The sequence below is a fragment of the Artemia franciscana genome, chromosome 2, assembly GCF_032884065.1.
Source record: "Artemia franciscana chromosome 2, ASM3288406v1, whole genome shotgun sequence".
In the NCBI taxonomy this organism is placed as follows: domain Eukaryota; kingdom Metazoa; phylum Arthropoda; class Branchiopoda; order Anostraca; family Artemiidae; genus Artemia; species Artemia franciscana.
This window is the reverse complement of record NC_088864.1, coordinates 49,897,866-49,921,826: the sequence shown is the minus strand read 5'-3', so window position 1 is coordinate 49,921,826 and position 23,961 is coordinate 49,897,866. Positions and strand designations below refer to the sequence as shown.

Below are 23,961 nucleotides of genomic sequence, written 5' to 3'. Positions count from 1 at the left end.
CCCCTTCATAGAATAATATACATTCAAAATTATGTCCAGAATAATGAAAACGTGGACCTTAGTAGCTAACGTGCTATTGTTCGAGACCTTTAGTTCTGCCGTACCTTACATTATTTTGGCTTCAAAATGATGTAAGCTTATAATACTATTTTTTTTCCTGAGTTTGTAAGTGAAGTATTTTCCAAACAAGAAACTTCACTAAAATATAATAAAAGCTTTATATTGACAAATCCAAAGCGGTATTCTAATTTTGGCACTAAAATGACATAGGTAGGGTACAATCTCCGAATTCCCTTGGCTTAAACACATTTATAATGTTTTGGATCAAATTGCCTCAATCTTTATGGTTCGTCTTTTTAGCTTTTACTTTTGGCCAGTAGCTATATTGAATCCTAAAATACTACCATCATTACAAAGAAACGTAAACTATACCGTCGGTCAAATTGACCAGACACGAGTGCGAAACCACATAACTGATGGATACTTCTAATTTGCAAACGAATGAAATCTTACTTATCATACTTTAGATACATTTGCACTAACAATCAGAAATAACTTTAGTCTTCGCGCTCAACACAAACATCTAATATATGGGTAGGGTAAGCCCGACACTTACAGTGCCTAAAGGCTCCAGAGGTCTTCTGTTCCAGTTTTGAGGGGGCAGAACTTGCATACATCGTGTTTGACAAGTCAAATTATGCCTCGTGGAAGACAGGGGATCACATGATTCATCATCCCAATAAATGCATAAGTTGTCCGGGATCCAGTCGGGCCAAACGTGGCAAAGTCAGAAGATAGTGTATATCATCTTCTGTTTGCACAGGCTGTTACAGTAAGTCAGATTAAGTTAAAAAGCAGTGATTAAAGCCGAATTTAATATTCCATAGAGGACGCAAATCCCCGTCAGTGAGCTTTATGACCCCAGCTAAGGCCATTGTACATTTGGTCAAAAGTATCAGCAGCAGATTTCGCTTGATTATGTGTCCCAATCATCTATGGCTTTTAAGAGTGATCAACTGACACACCTAAATCCTTGAATGACAGAAGAAATGCAAGTTTTCTCCTCTTTGGTGAATATGACACTAAAATCTTTTCACCATCAAGGAAGAGCATGGATATCCCTTCGCAGCGTCCTTTAGTTGCATCAAGTTCTGGAGGCATGTTTAATTTATCATATTTGTCGTTCCCAACATAAAGAAATGAAAAGGCGATTTGGGAAGGACGTCCGTGAGTGGCAAGCTCCTAAACTAATGGCAACCTAAACGGTTCCTCTCGCTATCAGTTGAGGAAAAACATAATAAACCTTCACAGCGAAACTAGCGATCGGCTCGACTCCAGCTGGTGTGGATTTTCAATAGATAGGAGGACATTACGCTTGTATTTGGTAGCGATGTCACAAGTCATGATCAGCTTAAACCACTTATTTTTGGCTGTTCACTTTGTATGTACACGCAGGGACCAGATATACAGTGAAGTGAAATGGGGGAAGGGAGCAGGAATGTACATTCCTCGTAGACTTTTTGGTTTACCCATAGTCTCATTTTCGAAACTTCCATAAACTAGCTTTCCTCATTTTTTTTAAATGTCGTTTGACATTTAAGGGCACAACTTAGTATATGAACCTTAATTCGAATGTCTATTAAAAGGAAGTCGAAGATTGTAAGTCGAAAGCCTTTGATGAGTGATGTTAAAAATCATATTTTCTCCTTATATTCCCAGCCATAGAGCTTTGAGGGGGCTTATGATGAAGTACCTGCTTTTTTGTTTAAATTTGTTGTTTAATTGCTGAATAAATTTTGCTATCTATATATGAGGTAGGGTGAATTTGGTGGTCACAATTTACAAAAACTTTTGTCTATTTTACAACACCTCTGTACTTACTAACAAACTCGGAAATACACAGAAGCCTATTTTGTACCATTGTCATTGCAGAAGCAACTTCGTTAGCTGGTTTTTGGATAATACAAGCATGGACTTTGCTCAGTGGCAGCGCACTATCTTGTGTGGTCGTGTGCAAAATAAATTTGTGGGCCACAAATGGCAATTATTACAAGCTGGAGAATTGTATTGATGCAATTCATTTAATTAAATCTTATTTTGTAGATATTTTTGTTGTCTCAAGTGGGATTTCAAGGTAAGCTTTTACCATGCAGCGTGAGGGATCGATGGTACGCTGTGATTGAAGGGCATTGAAGCAGCCTTGCATTTTTAGATTATGCCTACACTAAGATGCGGGTCCCCTGGTGGTGAGGGGCCATGTTGCATTCTAATTTGTAGTGTACAAAAAGGGCAGATCGGGACGTTATGGGATCTTTGAAATTTATTAGAAAATTAATGTCTTTACAGCAATAGTTACACCTTTGCTTAGTCACGTTAAATTTAAAAGCTACGGTAATGGGTTTTTGTATTGACACGTTAGGGTATCCATAGTTAGAACTTCAGTTCTGGCTTTTTCTTACATTCTTTATGTACCTCTTATCACCTCTTTAATGTATGGAGGGTTGAATTAAATTATTACTCATATTATTATAAACACGCGGGGTGAGATACAGATGCCCGTGGATTTAATCCGTATTTGTCAGCATTTGTAGAAGTTGGTACTTGTCTATTTACTATCAGATAAACGGCTTTAGTTGTACGGTTTTTCTAAAAACTGTTTTAAATTACAAGCAATTACAGTGGCACCAACTAAAAAAATGGAGAGAGGGGATTAATTTTTCATCCTCAATGCAAAACGAATTTTTCAAATCTAACCGGCAAAATAAATTTTTCAAAATTAAAATGGAAGAAAATTTTGTTTTCCATTTTTTTTTAATGAAACTACAAACACAGAGTGTTTTTAATGAAAATACCTAAAAATAAGAATTTTCAAAATCTAAAGGGGGCACAAATCTAGAGGGCCAAACGTCCAAGCCACCCTGTCCCCCAATTGGCACCACTGAGAAACTCGTTTATGAAAATATCCGTTTTATTTATCACAAGTAAGTCTACCAAATACTTTGGTGTAATTTATAAAAAACATTTCGTTTAAATTTATTTTTAGCCAATTTTTAATTTGAAATTCTGTAACTATCCGTATAAATTATGGACTAAGGTACTTATTAGTAGAAGTCAAATGTTTTGTAGATTTCGGATGTTTAAGGAAGTCACAGCATTTTATGAGAATTTATGTGGGAATCAGTAAAAAACTGAAAAAGACGAGAAACTGGAAACATAAGTTAGTTCCTGAAATAGAAACATTTAATACTCCTTTAATGGTAAAAATTGCAGTTTAGCAGCTATTCTGAAGGAAATAGTGTAAGACAATAGGAGCAGTACTATTAGATCCTTTATTTTATGTCTTTCCAAATATTATGGTCGTTTATCAGAAAATGCACCCTCACTCCCTGGGAGTGTCAAATATAGTCGCAGGACATATACAAAACTAAAGAAAATGCTCAATACTGAAATTCTTACTTGAGAATATTCAGTATGCTTCTAGTATTCAGATTATCATCTTTCCTTCCTTTGCTGTCCACATTTTAAATCATCAAAAATAGTATTTTTTTTTGTAAAATAATGCAATTAATTTCTCAAGCAAATTGTATTTCACCGGGTCAAGAATGCGAGAGAACTGGTTAAGAAAGAAGACATGAAAAACAATGGAGAAATATATTATTAGGCCTATATCTGGAACAATTAGGGGGAGGGGTTTTGTGCATTGTCATAAAAACGACTATAATATTTGAAAAGAGCATATAATAAGAAATATAGTGGTATTACTCTTTTTGTGTTGTAATTTCTCCGTCTAAAGAGGCTCTAAATTGCAAATCACTCCTGAGTGAAATCCTGTGACGATATTGCTTTTTCAATTTTGCTCATCACTGCTCGATTACTTTTAACTCTAGCCGGACGTCCAAAAACAAAACACATTCCCTGCGTAAAAAATGAGTAGCCGGGGATGTACAAAGAAACTGCAATTAGATAAGTGTTTTGCTTATTGATTCAACTGGGTAGCATTATTTTGTCTTCGGTGCTAGTTATTTTTTAATTCTCACAAAAATTATACAGAAGTCCTATATACCTTCTTCAAATTCTTTTTTGAAGCCAAACGGGATAAAGACAATACTTTTCTGTGACCTAATAAATTTGCATTGTTTCGAAACTTCCCTATTTTAGAGTTCTGGTTACCATTGGAACGGGAAACAGATTACATTTGCAGATTACCATGTCTGCAAGACGGGTCCAGAGAGAAAGCAAGGAAGAGAAGGTATCAAAAAATTACCAGACAAGATCGATATTGCAGGACTTCAGGACAGCATCTGAAATTTGGCCAGGATCTTTATATTTTCTCACCCTAAGACGTTGCAAATTTTGAGGGATTTTAGTGGCGGAAAAATTGACACGATCAAAAACAGTCTTGGTTCATTCAGGAAAAGAGGAAACCACTCTTCCCTTGTCGTCTGGATTCGAGAATTCGGCAAAAACTTCGTCTTTGCCTGTGGCATCACAGTTCTATCAACTTGTAAGATGAAGTTTCGTTATGGTTTGCATGGCTTATTAATCGGCAAATAACATAGGAATTCCAAGAAAGTATAGGAAAAGTTGTAAAAAAAAAAGTTACAGAGAAGGGGCGGAGTGATGATACGTCTGAAGTTCCTCTCCCCTTTATATTTTAATACCAGCAGCAAACTACCCAATCAGATCTAGGCTAAGATCCACTCAGTTGATAAGCATTTCTTTTTCAATACTCGTAGATTCTCTCTCTCTTTCTTTCTCCATTTTTCAGTAATGTACACCAGTGTTGAGCATTTATAAATGGAAAATAAAAAAGAAAGAGGTGAAAATTTCTTGATTACCTAGCGCATCTTGGTAACTTTTATTTTCTCTTCAAACTTGTTTAAGCAAAGACACTTTCAAATTTAAGAAATTCATAGATTATAACAATTCAAGAAGCCCAAATATTTGCCAGGGTTTCCGTAATACTAGCATCATTTATAGAAAACTGCAATTTGGGGGTTTTTATGGGGATACACATGCTGATCTGAACCTTCCAATTAAAGGAATCTTCACTAGTCTTAACTTTTCTTCCACTTCTTCTTTCTTACTTAAATCTTAGATTTTATCCATCATTTAGCCAAATTGCTGCCTAAGCTTTCATGCTGCCTTATTTTCTTGTAAAAGAAGGCGGAAAAATATTCTTATCGCTTAACCGTTTTGCTAGATAATAATTGAACTGACGTTCAATAATCGTGTCAATGACAATCTCAGAAGTGAAAGACGCTGCTTAGAAAGGCAGACATCTACTTTTATACATTAGCTAATAGATACTAAATATGTGAAAATAATAATAATTTATATCTAGTACAAATACTTTTATGTGCTATATGTTAACAAAAATACTTTGCAATGTTCAATGACAAGAGACTGGACATAGAAAAAGGTAAAGATTAAATTTTTCAATATACAAAAAAATTCAGAGATACTTAATCAATTATCAAAAGGTTAAAAATGATTATTTTCCCTCTCTTATTAGAATAGTACACCAGTCCATCTCTCGTATTATCAAAGAACTCCTTATAGACGTCTTCTCCCTTACCACTTAAGAATTGGACTCACCGATTTAATTAAATGCATATAACTTTTTATTTATAACGGTTTTAGTTAAACCTTGCAAATCTAAATGTATTTAATTAACTTGGTTTCTGGCGGGGAATGAAATATCATGTATGGTAACATTTAACATTCTTCTTTTTCTTTTAACGTACATAAATGTTCTAACTTCATCAAAATAAAAAATAAATTACATTAAATACAAAATCAAACCCCTGATTTAATATCTTAAATGCAAAAGTCAATTAATAAGGGAATTCGGCTAAACTAAGGGGGGCTTCTCGAAAAGCTGGGTTCTGGTAGTATTAGGTCAATTAAACTTTCAGGAATAGATATTTAGTCCCAATCATCTTTTTTTTAGACTACATGTCTCAAATTACAGAAAAATTGATGCAATTACCCTTGGCTTAGAGTCTGCTTTTCTGCAACTATAGCCATTACAAAGATAATTTGTTCTTAATAGTTCATTTGTATTTTTAAATATCCATTGATTATTTGGTAAATCTGTCATGAAAGAAAAGTAAACCTTTTTGTAGTTTCTAGCATATTCTAGCATATTCATTATACTAGTAAATTTCACTTTTTAAATATCAGACCGAAACCACGCCTGTCTCTTATTCAATTACATACAAAAACTAGTTTTTTAACTGAAAGTAAGGAGCGACATTAAAACTTAAAACGAACAGAAATTACTACGTATATGAAATGGGTTGTCCCCTCCGCAATCCCTCGATCTTTACGCTAAAGCTTTTAATTGTTTTAAAAAGCAGAATTGTGGCAAAGAGTCAAACTTTGCAGACATTAAACAGACACAGTTAAATAAAGGTATTTAAAAAATGGACATGTTTAAGTCAAATCTCTTTTTTTTAATTAGAAGAGATTTTTTTTAGAATAGGCCTAGTTATCATAATAATGACTAATTGGAGTTGAGTAGTTCCTCTCATCTGTTTTGTAGATTTTTCTGACCAGCCATCAGTGGCGTAATTTGCTATAAGGCAGGGAGCTCCCCCTTTCAAACCCAGTTTGCCTCCCCAACAAGCAGAAATTTAGCGTCTTAAAAAATCTTGTCAAAACTAAAGCCTACATAATTCAAGCATCCACAGAAAAAGATCAGTTTTCTTCACTATCATTTACTTTTATGGTGCAATATGGCTCATTTTTCTTTTTCCCGTGTCATTTTTACTTGACTTGGGAAAATCGGCTTCAACTTTGCCCCCCCTCCCCCTAGGATTTTGAAGGAATTAAGCCACTACCAGCCATGTGATATCTGTTGCTCAACGAAACAACTCAATGAAAAAACAAAGAATTATAAATCAAAAATTTCATTTAAATCTTAAAAGAAGTAAACATTTTTTTTTCGGGTTTGGTAATCACATTTGGTGTTAATCAGAGCCGAGCATTTCTTGTCTTCGGGAATCTAGTGTTTTCCATTAAGCCGTTGGATCTGCAGCGTTAGATACATCACGAGAAATGACAACTCGTTCTTATTTTAGCTTGACGCAACGAGTGGGGAAATGATGTATCACAAGAATAATAAAACGTCTTGAAAAGTGGGAATTAAGGCAATGACAGGGATTCTTTGACAGACTTTAGGAAAAATTGGCCTTTTTCCCTTTAACATTTCCAGGATTTAAAGAATAAAAAATTCTGCAAAAATGCTTCGCTGCATACTCCTCCTGCAGAGAGAATATTAATTTAAAGCCCATAAATGCAAACAGTTAAATTAGAAGGGTTTTACAACTAAGATCACACCGAACGCCCTGGCCTTCCCAAAAGGACTTAGAAATAATATTCCGTTACTCATACCGTCTATTCTAAATTATTTTAAAAACGCAATAATAGGTAAAAAAAAAAAAAAATAAAATACAGCATTAGATGTCTGTAACCAAGCAAACAGCTTACAAGTAAGTTTTCTTAGTTTCACATTTCTACAATGTAATTTGTAATTACATTGTAAAATTTTACATTGTAAAATATTTTTATTTTGTAAAAATAAAAAAAAAATTTATTGTAAAATTTTTACATTGTAAAAATTTACTAAAAGCTACTCAGGTTTACATTCTGAGCTGATTTTCTGGAATTTGAGTTGATTGATTTTGATTTTCATCAAAGATGATTTTCTGGAATTTGATTTTCTGGAGTTGATTTTTCTTGAGTCGATTTTCTGGAATTTGCTGAAATTACTAAGATTTTCAACAAAGACCTTGCATGCTAGTTGATAAACTAACTTCCAGAAAGTTTCGTAATAACCAAGGTCAATTTGAACTCTAAGAAAATTTTTTTATTTATTTTAAGAATTTAATCTCACATTATGAAATATGAGAAACAAGAATCTCTGATGGTATCAGTAAAAATATTTCGATGCTAGTGGCTTATAGCCACCACACTCTACCGAGTTCCCCCGAGAAGTTAAGCTTGGTTCATGCTAATGAAATAAAGCAAAATAAGATGAGAATATAATACTTTATCAACAAAATTATGAAAGCTACAACAAAGAATTTTGGAAGGGGGTCGCCCAGGCCGCATTATATTAAATACGTAACCTAAACTAACCCAACCTAACCAAAATAACAACTAAATATTCAATAAAAATATTGCTACAATGTAGTTTCACACCGAGAAGAATTTAATATTGTCTGGTATAAAGACCATGAAAACTGGTTATTGTCTCATGTTCACGATACAAGATCTTGAGTGTGGTGGCTATAAGACAAAAGTACCATGATTTCTGTATATTTGATTTTTTTTCAATCAAATAGAGATTATGTGAAGTTTTTAAAGAGGGGCGGGGTGGGAGAACTTAATAAGTGAGCTTTTAGACCCGGCTTTAGTGAGCTTTAAGATTTTTGCGAACATATAGGTAATTTTCTCCAGATTTCTCATCAGTATGGACGGGCGAAGTTGGGACAACTTCTACCAAAAACAGACCTGATACTGCGTGAATGCACTGTTGTAGTGATTTTCAAGAGAGAATTCTAAGAAATACTTACAGCACTTCTAGTTTTTCAAGGCCTCTAAATGCGTCATTTTCAATTTCTGTGATATTGTTGTGATCTAATGACCTAGAAACAGAAACAAAACTAATTCAAATAATATTTTGTTGAAATTAAATGAAAAAACAAGTTTTTTAACTGAAAGTAAGGAGCAACGTTAAAACTTGAAACGAACAGAAATTACTCCGTATTTAAAAGGGGCTGTTCCCTCCTCAACACCCCGCTCTTTGCGCTAAAGTTTGAATCTTTCTCACATATCTACTTTTTACAAGAGTGAAAAACTTTAGCGTAAAGAGCGGGGGATTGAGGAAGGAACATCCTCCCATATAATCCCCTCCCTTCAACCCCCTCCCTATCCAAGAAGAAATTCCCCTGAAAACGTCTGTACATTTCCCAGTAATCATTACTATATGTGAACATTGGTCAAAGTTTGTATCTTATAGCCCCTCCCCAGGGGACTGTGAGGGAGTAAGTCGACTCAAAGACATAGTTATTAGGTTTTTCGACTATGCTGAACAAAATGGCTATCTCAGAACTTTGACGCGTTAATTTTGGAAGAAAATGAGCGTGGGAGGGGGTCTAGGTGCCCTCCAATGTTTTTGGTCACTTAAAAAGGGCACTAGAACTTTTTATTTCCGTCAGAATAAGCCATCTTGCAACATTCTAGGAACACTTAGTCGATACGATCACCCCTGGAGAAAAGAAAAAAGAAAATAAACAAACAAATAAACACGCCCCCGTGATAGGTCTTCTGGCAAAAAATACGAAATTCCACATTTTTGTAGATAGGAGCTTGAAAATTCTACTGTAGGGTTCTCTGATACTCTGAATGCGATGGTGTGATTTTGTTAAGATTCTATGACTTGTAGGGGTTTTTTCCCCCTATTTTCCAAGACTAAATTTGATGGAACTTTTATATTTTAAATCACCACAAAAATCCAATTCTTATGATGTATCTATTAGTATCAAAATAATAGTATCGCATTTTTTAAAGTTTCGTTTACTATTGAGCCGGATCGCTCCTTACTACAGCTCGTTACCACAAACTGTTTGACAAAGAAGGCGTCACTGCTTTATAGGCTTCTACGCTGTGGTTCCAATTTGGGGGAAGAGGTACATTTCTCCCGAAGATTTTTGCCTCCCCCCTAGATTTCAAGAAATATGTCTGTTTTTGGTATTTTTATTGACAAATACCAGTTTTTGATACTTCTGTGGAACAAAATACATCTTAGAAAATTAGCACCACCACTCTTTTAAGACTGTTTGAAGTCTTAAACAGTTTTAAGGAACTGTTTTAAGTAACAAATTTAAGATTAAATTGCCTCCCCCCCCCTAGATTTCGAGAAATATGTCTGTTTTTGGTATTTTTATTGACAAATACCAGTTTTTGATACTTCTGTGGAACAAAATACATCTTAGAAAATTAGCACCATCACTGTTTTTATTGTCATTGGCACCATCACTGTTTACCCAGCTCTAAATGGGTACATGGAGAAATCTGGGGAAGGTAAACAGGAAGGGTGTGCGAAAGCACAGGATGGCTGGCCCCCAACCCCCCATTGCACTTCCTGGCTGAAGGGCCAAGAAACGGAGATCAGCACCGCCGGTAGGGACTGTAAAGTCTAATGCCGTATCCTTTACCTTTACCTCACCTGTTTTTATGCATTACATTCGTTCTATGCTTATATTAAGTCAACAACTAAGTAACAAATTTAAGATCAAATTGCCTCCTCCCCCTTCTAGATTTCAAGAAATATCTCTGTTTTTGGTATTTTTATTGACAAATACCTGTTTTTCTTATACTTCTGTTGAACAAAATACATTTTAGAAAATTGGCACCATCACTGTTTTTATTGGCATTGGCACCATCACTGTTTACCCAGCTCTAAATGGGTACATGGAGAAATCTGGGGAAGGTAAACAGGAAGGGTGTGCGAAAGCACAGGATGGCTGGCCCCCAACCCCCCATTGCACTTCCTGGCTGAAGGGCCAAGAAACGGAGATCAGCACCGCCGGTAGGGACTGTAAAGTCTAATGCCGTATCCTTTACCTTTACCTCACCTGTTTTTATGCATTATATTCGTTCTATGCTTATATTAAGTCAACAACTAAGTAACAAATTTAAGATCAAATTGCCTCCTCCCCCCTCTAGATTTCAAGAAATATCTCTGTTTTTGGTATTTTTATTGACAAATACCTGTTTTTCTTATACTTCTGTTGAACAAAATACATTTTAGAAAATTAGCAACACCACTGTTTTTATGCATTACATTCGTTCTATGCTTATATTAAGTCAACAACTAAGTAACAAATTTAAGATCAAATTGCCTCCTCCCCCCTCTAGATTTCAAGAAATATCTCTGTTTTTGGTATTTTTATTGACAAATACCTGTTTTTCTTATACTTCTGTTGAACAAAATACATTTTAGAAAATTAGCAACACCACTGTTTTTATGCATTACATTCGTTCTATGCTTATACTAAGTCGAATGATTTTTCTTCTGAAAAAAAGAAGTTGTTTCTCTTTTACAGGCTTCTATACATTATAATAACATTTATGTGCCTGCAGAAACAAATATAAACATGCCTGGTCCACAGCGGAGGACATGCATGGTCCTCAACGGAGATTACTTGTTTTATGCTGTAACAAGAACATAAACAAAGCAATAACAAATTTATGTTGGACATTAATCTAACAGGACTCGGGTTAAAATTACAGAAATTGACCGTCGAAAACAATGGCTGTCACTTCCCAAAACTCTTCCCAAAGCCGCTTGTCTTTCGCGGGAAAAAACATAAGACGCGGAACAAATTTGACTACAAACATTAGTTCTTGGAGTAGAGAAATAAATGGCTCACACAAGAAGAAAAAGGCCGAAAGGAAAGCCCAGCAAACATGATTTGCACTACGATTCCAGAAATTGACGGACAAAAACAGTGGCAGCCACTGCCCAGAGTTGTACCTCCAGCCAAGCCTAATCTTTTAAAAGAAATATAGATATTAGCTATTTTTCGAGATTCCGATAAATTGTTTTTAAAAAGAATTTTTATCATTAAAATAAGTGGAAATAATAAATGCAATTCCTTAGTCAGATTCAAATATTGATTCTTCCTCAGTTATGAGTTTTTTGTTGTTTATTTTTGTTGTTTTTTTAAAACACGTTTTTATGTTTCCGGTTACTATGATAAAGGGATCGTTCTTTATTAGGCTGTCCCAATGGGGACAACAATGATGATAATAGGAAAGAGAAAAGCGGTAGCCAACAAAGAGAGAGTTTTCTATCAGCCAACTAAACCAAGATAAATGTAAGGTTACGGTAATAAAGGGCAATACATTTGATGACATTGTCTTTTGTGCAGTTTTTATCAAACAGTTCGTGGTGGCGAACTGTAGTAAGGAGCGACCCGGCTCAATAGTAACCAAAACTCTGAAAAAATGGAATTTTGATACCAATAGCTACATCAAAAAAATCGCATTTTAATGCTGATTTTGAATATATAACATTAATCAAGATTAGTCTGACCAATCAAAAGTTACGAGCCTGAGAAAATTTGCCTCATTTTAGAAAATAGGGGAAAACACCCCCTAAAAGTCATACAATCTTAACGAAAATCACACCATCAGATTCAGCGTATCAGAAAACCTTATTGTAGAAGTTTCAAGCTCCTATCTACAAAAATGTGTAATTTCGCATTTTTTGCCAGAAGACAGATCACTGATGCGTGTTTATTTGTTTTTTTTTTTTTGTTTTTTTTTATTTTGTTTTTTTCCCATGGGTGATCGTATCGACTGAGTGGTCCAAAATCGTATCGACTGAGTGATCGTATCGACTGAGTGGTCCAAAGACAAATCACGGATGCGTGTTTATTTGTTTTTTTTTGTTTGTTTTTTTTTTTTTTCCCAGGGGTGATCGTATCGACCCAGTCGTCCTAGAATCTCGCGGGAGGGCTCATTCTAACGGAAATTAAAAGTTCTAGTGCCATTTTTAAGTGACCAAAAAATTGGAGGGCACCTAGGCCCCCTCCCACGCTCATTTTTTCCCAAAAGTCACCGGATCAAAATTCTGGGATAGCCATTTTATTCACCATAGTCAAAAAACCTAACAACTATGTCTTTAGGGACGACTTACTACCCCGCAGTCTCCCTGGGAGGGGTTGCATGTTACAAACTTTGACCTGTGTTTACATATAGTAATGGTTCCTGGGAAGTGTACGGACGTTTTCAGGGGGATTTTTTTGGTTTGGGAGGGAGAGTTGAGGTGGGGGGGTTACGAGGGAGTTTTTTCCTTTTTAAAAAAGTAGAGCTAAGAGAAAGAGTCAAACTTTAGCGTACAGAGGGAGGCGTTGAGGAAGAAAAGCCCCTTTCATATACGGAGTAATTTCTGTTCGTTTTAAGTTTTAATGTCGCTCCTTACTTTCATTTGAGAAAAACTTGTTTTTTTATTTAATTATATATTAAACTCAAACGCGTTCGACATTGATGAATATTTTTTCTTTGTAATAAGCTTAATTTTTGTGTTCCCGCTTAAGAAAAAAAAATTGACTTGAAGACCCGGGACGAACTAACAGGAAAATATATCTGTATATTATTTCTTGTGTCTGGAGCTGTACTTTGGTCCTATACGTCGATAAATTGCAGGACTCTCCTATAATTTGTGGTCTTCGTTGATTTTAGCTTCAAGCTTGCAAAAGGAGGCGTTGATGATTTGAATGGCGAAAACTACGCTTGAAAAGCCTCTCTTTCGGCCTGGCAGTGCTATATTTCATGGTATATATATTTCATCAAAGTCAGTTTTATTAGCAGCTTTTTTTTTTATCAAAGAAGCTGCTGCTTCAGACTTGACATCTCTCTGATTTTCTATGAATATTCGTTCAACGTTCACTCGAATAGGTCAATCATAATTACGTTAGAAAATTAAAAAAGCACGACAAACCAGGATCATGAATGGATACATTATATTGGTTGCGTACTTGTGCTGAATTCTGTTTTTATCGTCAATTTTATATTTATAAAGCGATATTTAGATGAGTGTTTGTTTGACTTACCATCCATCTAGACAGAAAAATCCACGTACTTTCATTCAAATGTAAAATTCGATGCTTGGCTACAGCTTTTACTGCAGCTTTGCAGCAAAAAGAAGTTTGGAACAAAATTATGAAAGAAGACAGTATGTAGTGATCCCCTTCCCCTACCAATACACAAGAGAATCCCTAGTTATTCCAACGGTCAGATCTATGTAACTAACAGTGTTAAAATTGAGAAAAAAGGAAAAATTATCGTAGAAAATTTAAGAGCAATAGTGAGAAGAGTATATATATGCTAGTATATATATATATATATATATATATATATATATATATATATATATATATATATATATATATATATATATATATATATATATATATACATATATATATATATATATATATATATATATATATATATATATATATATATATATATATATATATATATATATATATATATATATATATATATATATATGAGAGAGAGACAATAAATGCTTCAGAAAGGAAATAGGCAGCAAGCAAGAAAAGAATAAAAAGGATCAGAGAAGAGATAATTGTTAAGTTATCTATAGAGAAGGTAGAAAGCTGAATACTCACAATTTTCTGAGATTGCTGAAGGAAGCAAATGACGGAACGTCTTGCAGCTCATTGCCATCCAAATCCCTAGAAGAAAATAAACACTAAGAACTTTGGTTTCTCTGCTTTCTGAAGAAAAATAAGAATCAAGTTTAGTATTGCTGCCAGGAGCTTGACAAAATATAAATAGGCATTATAAAATAAGTTCTAATTCAAAAATAGTAAAAAAAAAATAACATGTAAAAATCCATTTGAGGAAAAGGTTGAAGACTGGACAGGTATAATGTTTTCAAGCTCAGACGCTTAACATATTTTATTAAGATGAGCGTTTCTTACTAAATTACTATCCATTTGAAGCCGAGTCGTAATCAAAAGCTCAAAACTATAAAAACTATTTTATAAACACACACACACACACACACATATATATATATATATATATATATATATATATATATATATATATATATATATATATATATATATATATATATATATATATATATATATATATATATATATATATATATATATATATATATATATATATATATATATATATATAGGCAACCTGCAATTAGAAGAAAAAATGTCTCAAAATAAACTTAAAAGCAAGGGTGAGATCTTGTTGAAAATTGTAAAATAAGGTTTAACATTTCTCAGAGCCCTCAAACCGAGGTTTAAGCAAATTTCACATATTACCGGTTAAGGAAGATCAAGAATGGAAGTTCATTTTCCTCTGTAAGTTTTCCTAGATATATCCTTCAGGTCAGTTTAGAGAAAGAAGTCACCTCGTTGCCTCCCTTCAAATTGAGGAGGAAATATTTTAACTAAGCGTGCAGTGTGGGCACTATGGGGGTGGCAGCTCCTTTCTTATAACACTGAAAACAGTATTTCTGTTACCGTCACTAGTACAATTGGATAATCTCCATTTTGAGCTTTTCTTTTTAAGTTTACTCGAATTAGGCTAATCATATTGTGTGACGCGTGTCGATAATTTGGATTAGTGAAGGCTTTTCTTTGTAATTCTCCTTCCACATTCGAGGCTGCTCCAGCTGATAAAATATATGTGCAGCCGGAATGGCATCGAGCTAATTCTTAATTAAACCTCATCTAACTTAATTTGAGTTAAGAATAGGAATAAAAACCTAGAAAGGGAAATCGTGGAATTCCGCCTTACATACGGGTGCCTATCAACAATAGAAAAAACAGAGAATCATACTACTACTAACATACTACTAATCAAAGAAGAAAGGAAAATTTCTGTCTTCATGAAATCAAGCCCAGTAGTGCAGTAACCCCATTTTAACCCAATAATTTACTCTCCCAGTCATTTACACAGCATTTTACTCTCTTCTAACACAAATAAAACTCAGACTCTGCCAGCTACCCTGAAAAAAAAATTGATGCGGTGAGAATGTCCATCATTATGAATACACCCCTTTCACGAAAAACCTTCCAGCTAATGTGTGCATGGATTATGCAGATGAGGTGTGCACCTTCCTCAACACAAACTATGTTGTAGATGGTGCGGGATTTTTGAAATTGTTTATTATGTGTAGGATAACCCCGAATATAATATTAACTGTAAATTTAACTTAAATTAAGAAAAAATAATTCCAAATGAAAGTAAACGATGACTTTAAATCTTTTATTGAAGATTACATTGAAGATGAATTGATTTATTGAAGGTAAATAGACTAATTTCTGTCCTATTGGAGAAAAATCATCCCATATGTAAAATAAGCTAGTGTTTCCATAATTTGATTGAACATTTTTCTGTCTTCTTTGATTATGTTTGTCTTCTCTGATTTTTTGTCAGAAACTGCTAAAATTACTACTGCAGTCATAAAACTAACTTTAACTCATGGTAGTTCATGCCATATGAACCCAACAAATATGTACATGCTATTCCTCTTCTCAATTTTTTCAAAGCCTAACTCCTTAACCCCTCCCATATGGGTCCACTTGCTTGTAGACCTTTTTCAATGACATGTTCCCTCCCACCCCATTCGTCGGCAGTTCATATAAAGACACGCAATCGAAGATACAGAAACTTACTTCAGAAAATCAAAAACAAACACCAAAAACAAGAAGAACAATAGGGAATATTTTAAGACAGTGGAAAACAAATTAGAATGAATATTTCGGCCCTATGTCCAAGAGCCATCCTCAGCAATACAAATAAGAAAAAACAACTTACAAGAGGATAAAGTCAATAAAACTAAAAAGAACAGTTTTTCAAAACAGTCCCAGCATCCTTACCTCAGCGAAGTTCAACCAGGACTGATAAATAAATTGTTATGAAACGAGGCATTTCATTGAAATGAAAGAAAATGACTTAAAAACACGTTTTTAATGTCAGCCTAGCTTTTTTCGCTGCTGATCTTTCATTTAAAAAACTTGTTTTTTTTATTTAATTTCTGGATGTTTTTGAATTAAGGCATGTTTTGATCTTGGCTCTCCGCACATAAATAATTAAAACGAAATTTGCATATTAATTAATTGAATTGGAAGATTTTGAGAGAAAGGAGCAAGGGAGGGGGCCTGGTTGCCCTCTAATTTTTGATTACTTAAAAAGGCAACTAGAACTTTTATTTTTTTACGAACGTTTTCATTGGTAAAAAATATACGTAACTTTCGAATTATCTTACGTAACGAACTTCTACATTCGTATGTTTTTAACGCGTATATGAGGGGTTCCAACCCTCGTCGATACCTCGCTCTTTACAATAAGGCTTAAATTTTGTCCAAATTCCTTAAGAATGACCTAATAAATAGTTGAAATTAGTAACAATACTTTAGCGTAAAGAGTGAGGTATTACGAGGAGGTAAACCCCTCATATGCGTAATAATTTTTGTTCGTTTTAAGTTTTAATGCTGCTCCTTAATTTCAGTAGAAACAACTTTTCATATTTATTTTTTCATTGTTTTTTCAAATAATGTTAGAAAATCCTGCGCCCCCAGCATTGAAATCCTCTTCTCCCATGAGAGGTTCCTCCATGGAAATATCCTCCCGCGTACACCCTTCCCCCTCAAATCTCACCCTGAACGAAAAAAAATCCCCCCGAAAACGTCAGTACACTTCCCAGTAACGATTACTATATGTAAACTACAGGTCAAAGTTTGTAACTTGCAGCCCCTCCCACGGGGACGCTGGGTGAGTAAATCGTCCTCAAAGAAATAGTTATTAGGTTTTTCGACTATGGTGAATGAAATGGCTATCTCAGAATTTTGATCCGGTGACTTTTGGAAAAAATGAGCGTGGGAGGGGGCCTAGGTGCCCTCAAATTTTTTGGTCAATTAAAAGGGGCACTAGAACTTTTAATTTCCGTTAGAATGAGCCCTTTCACGACATTCTAGGACCACTCAGTCGATAAGATCACTCCTGGGAAAAAAAAAAAAAACATACAAATAAACACGCATCTGTGATCTGTCTTCTGGCAAAAAATGCGAAATTCCACATCTTTGTAGATAGGAGCTTGAAACTTCTACATTAAGGTTCTCTGATATGCTGAATCTGATGGTGTAATTTTCGTTAAGATTGTATCACTTTTAGGGGGTGTTTTTCCCTATTTTCTAAAATGAGGCAAATTTTCTCAGGCTCGTAACTATTGATGGGTAGGACTAATCTTGATAAAACTCATAGAATTAAAATCAGCAATAAAATGCGATTCCTTTGATGTAACTATTGGTATCAAAATTTTTTTAGAGTTTTGGTTACTATTGAGCCGGGTCGCTCCTTACTACAGTTCGTTACCACGAACTGTATGAACAAACGGATTGTTCCTCTATATGTTCCAACTTTAAAGCACAAAGTGCAGTGAAAACAAAATCGGACTGATTAATTTGGTTAAGTGAAAACTTTCTTAACCATATATTTCTTGAAAAAAGAAGAAAGTCCAATTTTAATGAAAAAGAAATTCATACACAAAAATGCATTTTTAGATTCTAGCCAACACCTAATTTAAAAAAGAAACGTTGGTCAAAAATCAGGAAACAGAGCTATAAACAGATGGCACCAAACCGTTTAAGAAGAAGAAGACGTAGCTTTCCTTTGAATATGCAATTGTCCTTCAGAGGTCAAAGGTGTAATAAAGACGAAAATGTCGTACGCCATCTCGTACTTTTGCACACCCTTCCTATTTATTTTCTCCAGGTACAATTTAGAGCTGGGTCGGCTCTGTCTGATCTTACAGGGTTACACCACTGACCCCCTTATCAAACCAAATATCAAATATCACCGTATCAAAGCAACAGCAAGACTCGGATCTTTGTCCTGAGGGACAAAGGGTTTCAAGTCTAGCAAGCCTGAACGATGTCTGTACGAGCCTTTTGAAACTAGCTAAGCTGTTTTCCATTATGATTATTCTTTTGTTTTTCTGTGTTTCTTTTAAATGTGTAATCTCTAGATTGAAATACAGTATCAATTAGTTCTATTTTTAGCTGAAGTAAATTTGGAGGTTGCCATAACTTAGAATCATATCCCTACTTCAAATAATTCTCAATTTGTATAATTGTGCTCTTAGGCTAGCTATTTTGCCGCCAAGGTCAGCGTACGTGTTGTTGTCATTATAATATGTAAATGCATTAATTTATACATCAAAATATATTTATTTGCAACTATGAGATAAGAAATACGATTCTATTTTTATCTCTTTTAATTAAAAACGCAATTAAAATCTTGATATTAATCAAGGTATGCAGTCCAACACTCAAGAGAAAGAAATAAAAACAAATGTAAATAAATGAAAAAAAAAATAACCATATGTATTGAGATTTATTATCGCAATTTTTTGCTGTCACTCAAGTTGAGATATATTCACAAAACTAATTCTGCTGTTCCAAATCAGGAACAATAAAAGATAGGAAAAACTTGTGGGGCATGACATACGGCATTATTATTCTATTATGTATTATAAACACGTCTGATGATTTAATAGCATTTTTTTAAGTATATAATACTGACAGCAAAATGCAAAGACTGATGATATCAAAACAACTGCAATAGGGTATATGTCATGCTTGTGTTAAGATTAAATATTAGGAAGCTTTCTTTATAGAATTTAATAGCTATTCCGAATCACAGAGACAAAGATTTTAAGGAAGGAAGTGACTTCGCGAGGTAAATGAGTTGTCAGGACCATGAAAAAAGTTTTTTTCTTGTCCCTGCCGACTGCAAAGCAAATTCCGACGTTGAGTGAGGATTATGCCCGTGGTTTATTTCCCCTACACATCATATAAAATAAGGAAATTTAGCGCAAAGAATTTCTAGAATAAAAGCTCTGATTTGGAAAAAAAATAGTTTAATGCCTCTCACTCAAGGACAATCCAACATAATTTTAAGGCGACATGCCAAATTCAAGTAACATTATTTACCTACTTGTATCCCGTATTTATCCCTTATTTGACTTATTTGTCCCCCTTTCAACCCCGGCCATGGAGTCATTTGAGGGGGAATAAGTGCATTGTATTTCCATTTTGTATTGTATTTTGTATTGTATTGAATAAATTTATTCTTCTTTTTCTTTTTCTTCTTTTTCTTATACACTATAACTTCTACACTCCTATTTCTGTATCGTCAAAGAAGAAACTCTGTTAAGGATACGCTTTGAAACAAGTTCGTGGTAACGAACTGTAGGTAAGGAGCGATCCGGCTCAATAGTAACCGAAAATCTAAAAAACGGAATTTTGATACAAATAGATGCAGCAATAGAATGTTATTTTTATGCTGATTTTAAATATATGAGTTTCATCGAGTTCAGTCCTACTCATAAAAAGTTAGGAGCCACAGTTACAATAGTGACCAAAGCTCTAAAACACAGAATTTCGATTCCAATAGATATACCAAAGGAATTGGCTTATTAGGCTGATCCCAAGTTTCATTAAATTTAGTCTTAACCATCAAAAGTTACAAGCCTGAGCAAATTAGCCAGATTTTCGAAAAAATGGGGAAAGACCCTCTAAAGTTCCTAGAATCTTAGGAAAAATCACACTATCAGATTCAGCTTATCAGACAACCCTACTGTAGAGGTTTAAAGCTCCTATCTGCAAAAATATAGAATTTTGTATTTTTTGCCCGAAGAAAGATCACGGATGTGTGTTTATTTGTTTTTTTTTCCACGGGTGATTGTATCGACCCAGTTGTCCAAGAATGTCGCGTGAGGTCTCTTTTGAACGGAAAGTTCTAGTGCCCTTTTTCAGTGACCAAAAACATTAAAAGGCAACTAGGCCATTACTTTAGTTGAAAACTTTTTCTATTTGTTGAATACATTAGATTAAACTGAAAAGTTTTATGAATACAATACTTATGGTAACACAAAAAACGACTAATATTTCAATTATCTTCGTTTGAATTTTGATAGGTAATCAAACAGTTGGTGTAACGAACTGTAAGTAAGGAGCGGCCTGGCTCAATAGTAGCTGAAACTCTAAAACACGGAATTTTTATACCAATAGATATATCAAAAGAATTGGCTTATTATACTGATTCCAAGTTTCATTAAGTTAAGTCTTACTCATCAAAAGTTACCAGTCTGAGAAAATTTGCCTAATTTTCTAAAAAAAGGAGAAACATCCCTCCCCACCCCAAAAAATTTTTTTGATAGAATCTTAATGAAAATCACATCATCATATTCAGCGTATCAGACAACCCTACTGTAGAGGTTTCAAGCTCCTATCTGCAAAAATGTCGAATTTTGTATTTTTGCCACAAGAAAAATCACGTATAGGTGTTTATTTTTTTTTTTTTTAGGGTTAATCGTATCAAATCGGTGGTCCTAAAATGTTGCAAGAGGGCACATTGAAAGGGAAATTAAAATTTATAGTGCCCTTTTTAAGTGACAAAAAAATTGGAGGGCAACTAGGCCCCTTCCCACGCTTGTTTTTTTCCCAAATTCATCGGATCAAAATTCTAAGATAGCAATTTTGTTCGAAATAGTCGGGAATCCAATGCTTACGTCTTTGAGGACGACTTAATCCCCCACATTCCCCGGGGGAAAGGCTGCAAGTTAGAAGCTTTACTCATTGTTTACATATAGTTTTAGTTATTGGGAAGTATAGAGACATTTTCAGGGTGGATCGATCCTGGTGGATCGATCCCATGGAGGAATTTTTCGTTGGGGGAAGAGAATTTCCAAAAAGAGGGTGCTGGATTTCACAGCATTATTTAAAAACAACCAAAAATTAAATTAACAAAAGTTTTTTCAACTGAAAGTAAGGAGCAACATTAAAACTTGAAACAAACAGCTTCTTAACTATGATTTTTATGTGATAATAAAGCAAAGATATTGCATGTTGTCGGCTTGTGGTTGTTATTAAATAAAAAAGAAACAAGTTTTTTCCAACTAAAAGTAAGAAACAACATTAAAACTTAAAACGAACTGAAATTATTACATATGAGGGGGGTTGTCCCCTTTTCAGTACTTCACTCTTTACGCTTATATTTGACTTTTTGTTCCGGATATTTAAGAATGACTCCCGACTCACAAGGGCCGTTTAATTGGAGCAATAAGCTTTTTACGAATTCACAAACACTTTAGGGTAAAGAGCGAGGTACTGAGGAGGGGAAAACTCCCTTATATACGTAATAACAACCAAAATAAAAATCTGACAAAATTGTGGTTCAAACAGTTCGTGGTAACGAACTGTAAGTAAGGAGTGACTCAACAGTACCTGAAACTTTATAAAAGGTTTTTTAAAAAGTGAATTTTAAACCAATAGATATATTAAAAGAGGCGACTTTTTATGGTGATTTCAAATATTTATTTCAGTAAGTTCAGTCTTACGCATCAAAGGTTACGAGTCTGAGAAAATTCTCCTGATTTTTGAAAAAGGGGAAACATCCACTAAAAGTCAAGTGAATTTAATGAAAATCGCATCATCAGATTCAGCGTATCAGAGAACACTACTGTACAGGTTTCAAGCTCCTATCTGAAAAAATGCGAAATTTTGTAATTTTGCCAGAAGAAAAATCACGGATGTGTGTTTTTTTGTTTTTTTTTCAGGGAGGATTGTATTGACCAAGTGGTCCTAAAATATTGGAAGAGGGTTCATTCGAACGAAAACAAAAAGTTCTATTGCCCCTTTCCAGTTACTAAATAAATTGGAGGGCAGCTAGGCCACCTCATCCGCCACTTTTTTTCCCGAAATCGTCCGATCAAAATTTTGAGATGGCCATTTTGTTCACCATAGTTGAATGGCCCAATAACTATGCCTTAGGGTATAACATGATCCGCCCCCCACAGCCCCAGAGGAAAGGTCTTTAAATTATAAAATTTGTCAATTGTTTACACATAGTATTTGTTATTGGGATGCATGGATACATTTTTGGGTTGGGGGGGGGGGGGTAAATTTTCTGCTTTTTTCCATGGAGAGATTTTCCATGGATATAGAAATTTCTAGGGAGTGAACTTGTCAAGGGAATTTATATACTGCGGGAATTAGCCAGAATTCTTAAACAAAATTATTTTTATGTGTTTTCTCTATTCCGTCTCAATTTTATGCTCGGAGTGGTATTTCCATGGTGAGAGGGTTTCTCCGAGGAAGCGGTGTCAGACTTCCTGGCATCACTTTAAAAACGATCAGAAATTAAAAGACAAGTTTTTTCAAGTGAAAGTAAGGAGCAACATTAAAACTTAAAACGAACAGAAATTATTACGTATACGAAAGGGGTTTCCCCTCCTCAACACCTTACTCTTTAGGCTAAATCTGAATTTTATCCCGATTCTTGAAGACTGACTCCTGAAACACAAGGGTCGTTTAATTGGAACAATAAAACGCTATTTTAAAAGTAGTAAAAGACTTAAGCATAAAGAGCGAGGTGTTGAGGAGGGGACAACCCTCTTCATATACGTAATAATTTTGGTTCGTTTTAAGTTTTAATGTTGCTCCTTATTTTCCGTTGAATTTTTTTTAACTTAATTTTGAATAAGCATCAAAATTCAATTCTTTTGATGTCTATATTGTTATCGAGACCCTGTTCCTTAGAGTTCCGGGTACTATTTAGCCGCATCGCTCCTTGCTTACAGTTCGTTACCACGGACTGCTTATATATCTTGGGCTAAAGTAAAAGCAGTTCGACCCCGAATAAATTGGGTAAAGGTCATAAGAAAAAATTTAGGAAAAAATGAATTTTCATGGGAGGGGGTTAGAGAGCAAAACTTTGAACAGATTGACGAGGTGGGGTAAGCTGCTCTGTTGGTCTCAGGTGTGCTGGTGCCGCAAGACCTACTTTTAGTAGTTGTATATTATTATTTTATTTGAACTGTGCATAATATTCACATCCATTAATTATGACCTGGCCTACCCTTGATTTATCAAAGAAATTTTGTTGGTTTTCAGCCGTTTCTCTTTAATAGTAACTCGTCACGTGACTGTATTGACTTATTGTAGTAAAGGTTTACTGCAATGTCAATCAAAAAAGAAGTTATTTCCTTTTTAGAATTTACTTATAATGTCAAAAATAGCCTAGAAATTTTTATGATAAATCTTTTCCGTTTTCTTCTTTTCTCGTATCCCAACAATCAATCATTCTCTAATAGTGTACCGTAATAAAGAACGGAATATATAGATCAGCTGGATAGTCATGATTAACGAGACTGTCAAGTAAGTCTAAGAATTGGCTTAAGAAAAATCTCTAATCGAAAATACTGTTTCCTTTTCCATAATTGTGTACACCTTTGTATTTAACTAGCTAAAACTTATTTCTAAGTATATGTTGATTTTTTTAGGACCATTTAGCATTAAACTACATTGCACATCCTGG

The 23,961-nt window shown here is 34.4% G+C and overlaps 1 protein-coding gene across 4 annotated transcripts in view; it reads right to left on the bottom strand.

The window, feature by feature from the left end:
- LOC136043198 (lutropin-choriogonadotropic hormone receptor-like) overlaps positions 1-23,961 on the bottom strand; it is a 327,975-nt gene that overhangs the window by 203,477 nt on the left and 100,537 nt on the right. For 3 of the 4 annotated variants that reach the window (XM_065728133.1, XM_065728140.1, XM_065728145.1), the window contains exons 3-4: positions 14,217-14,282; positions 8,583-8,654 (exon numbers count right to left, since the gene is read on the bottom strand). In XM_065728133.1, the coding sequence (XP_065584205.1) occupies positions 8,583-8,654; positions 14,217-14,282 (138 nt within the window). The remainder of the gene's footprint in view (positions 1-8,582; positions 8,655-14,216; positions 14,283-23,961) is intronic. The other variant, XM_065728150.1, reaches the window with a different exon arrangement.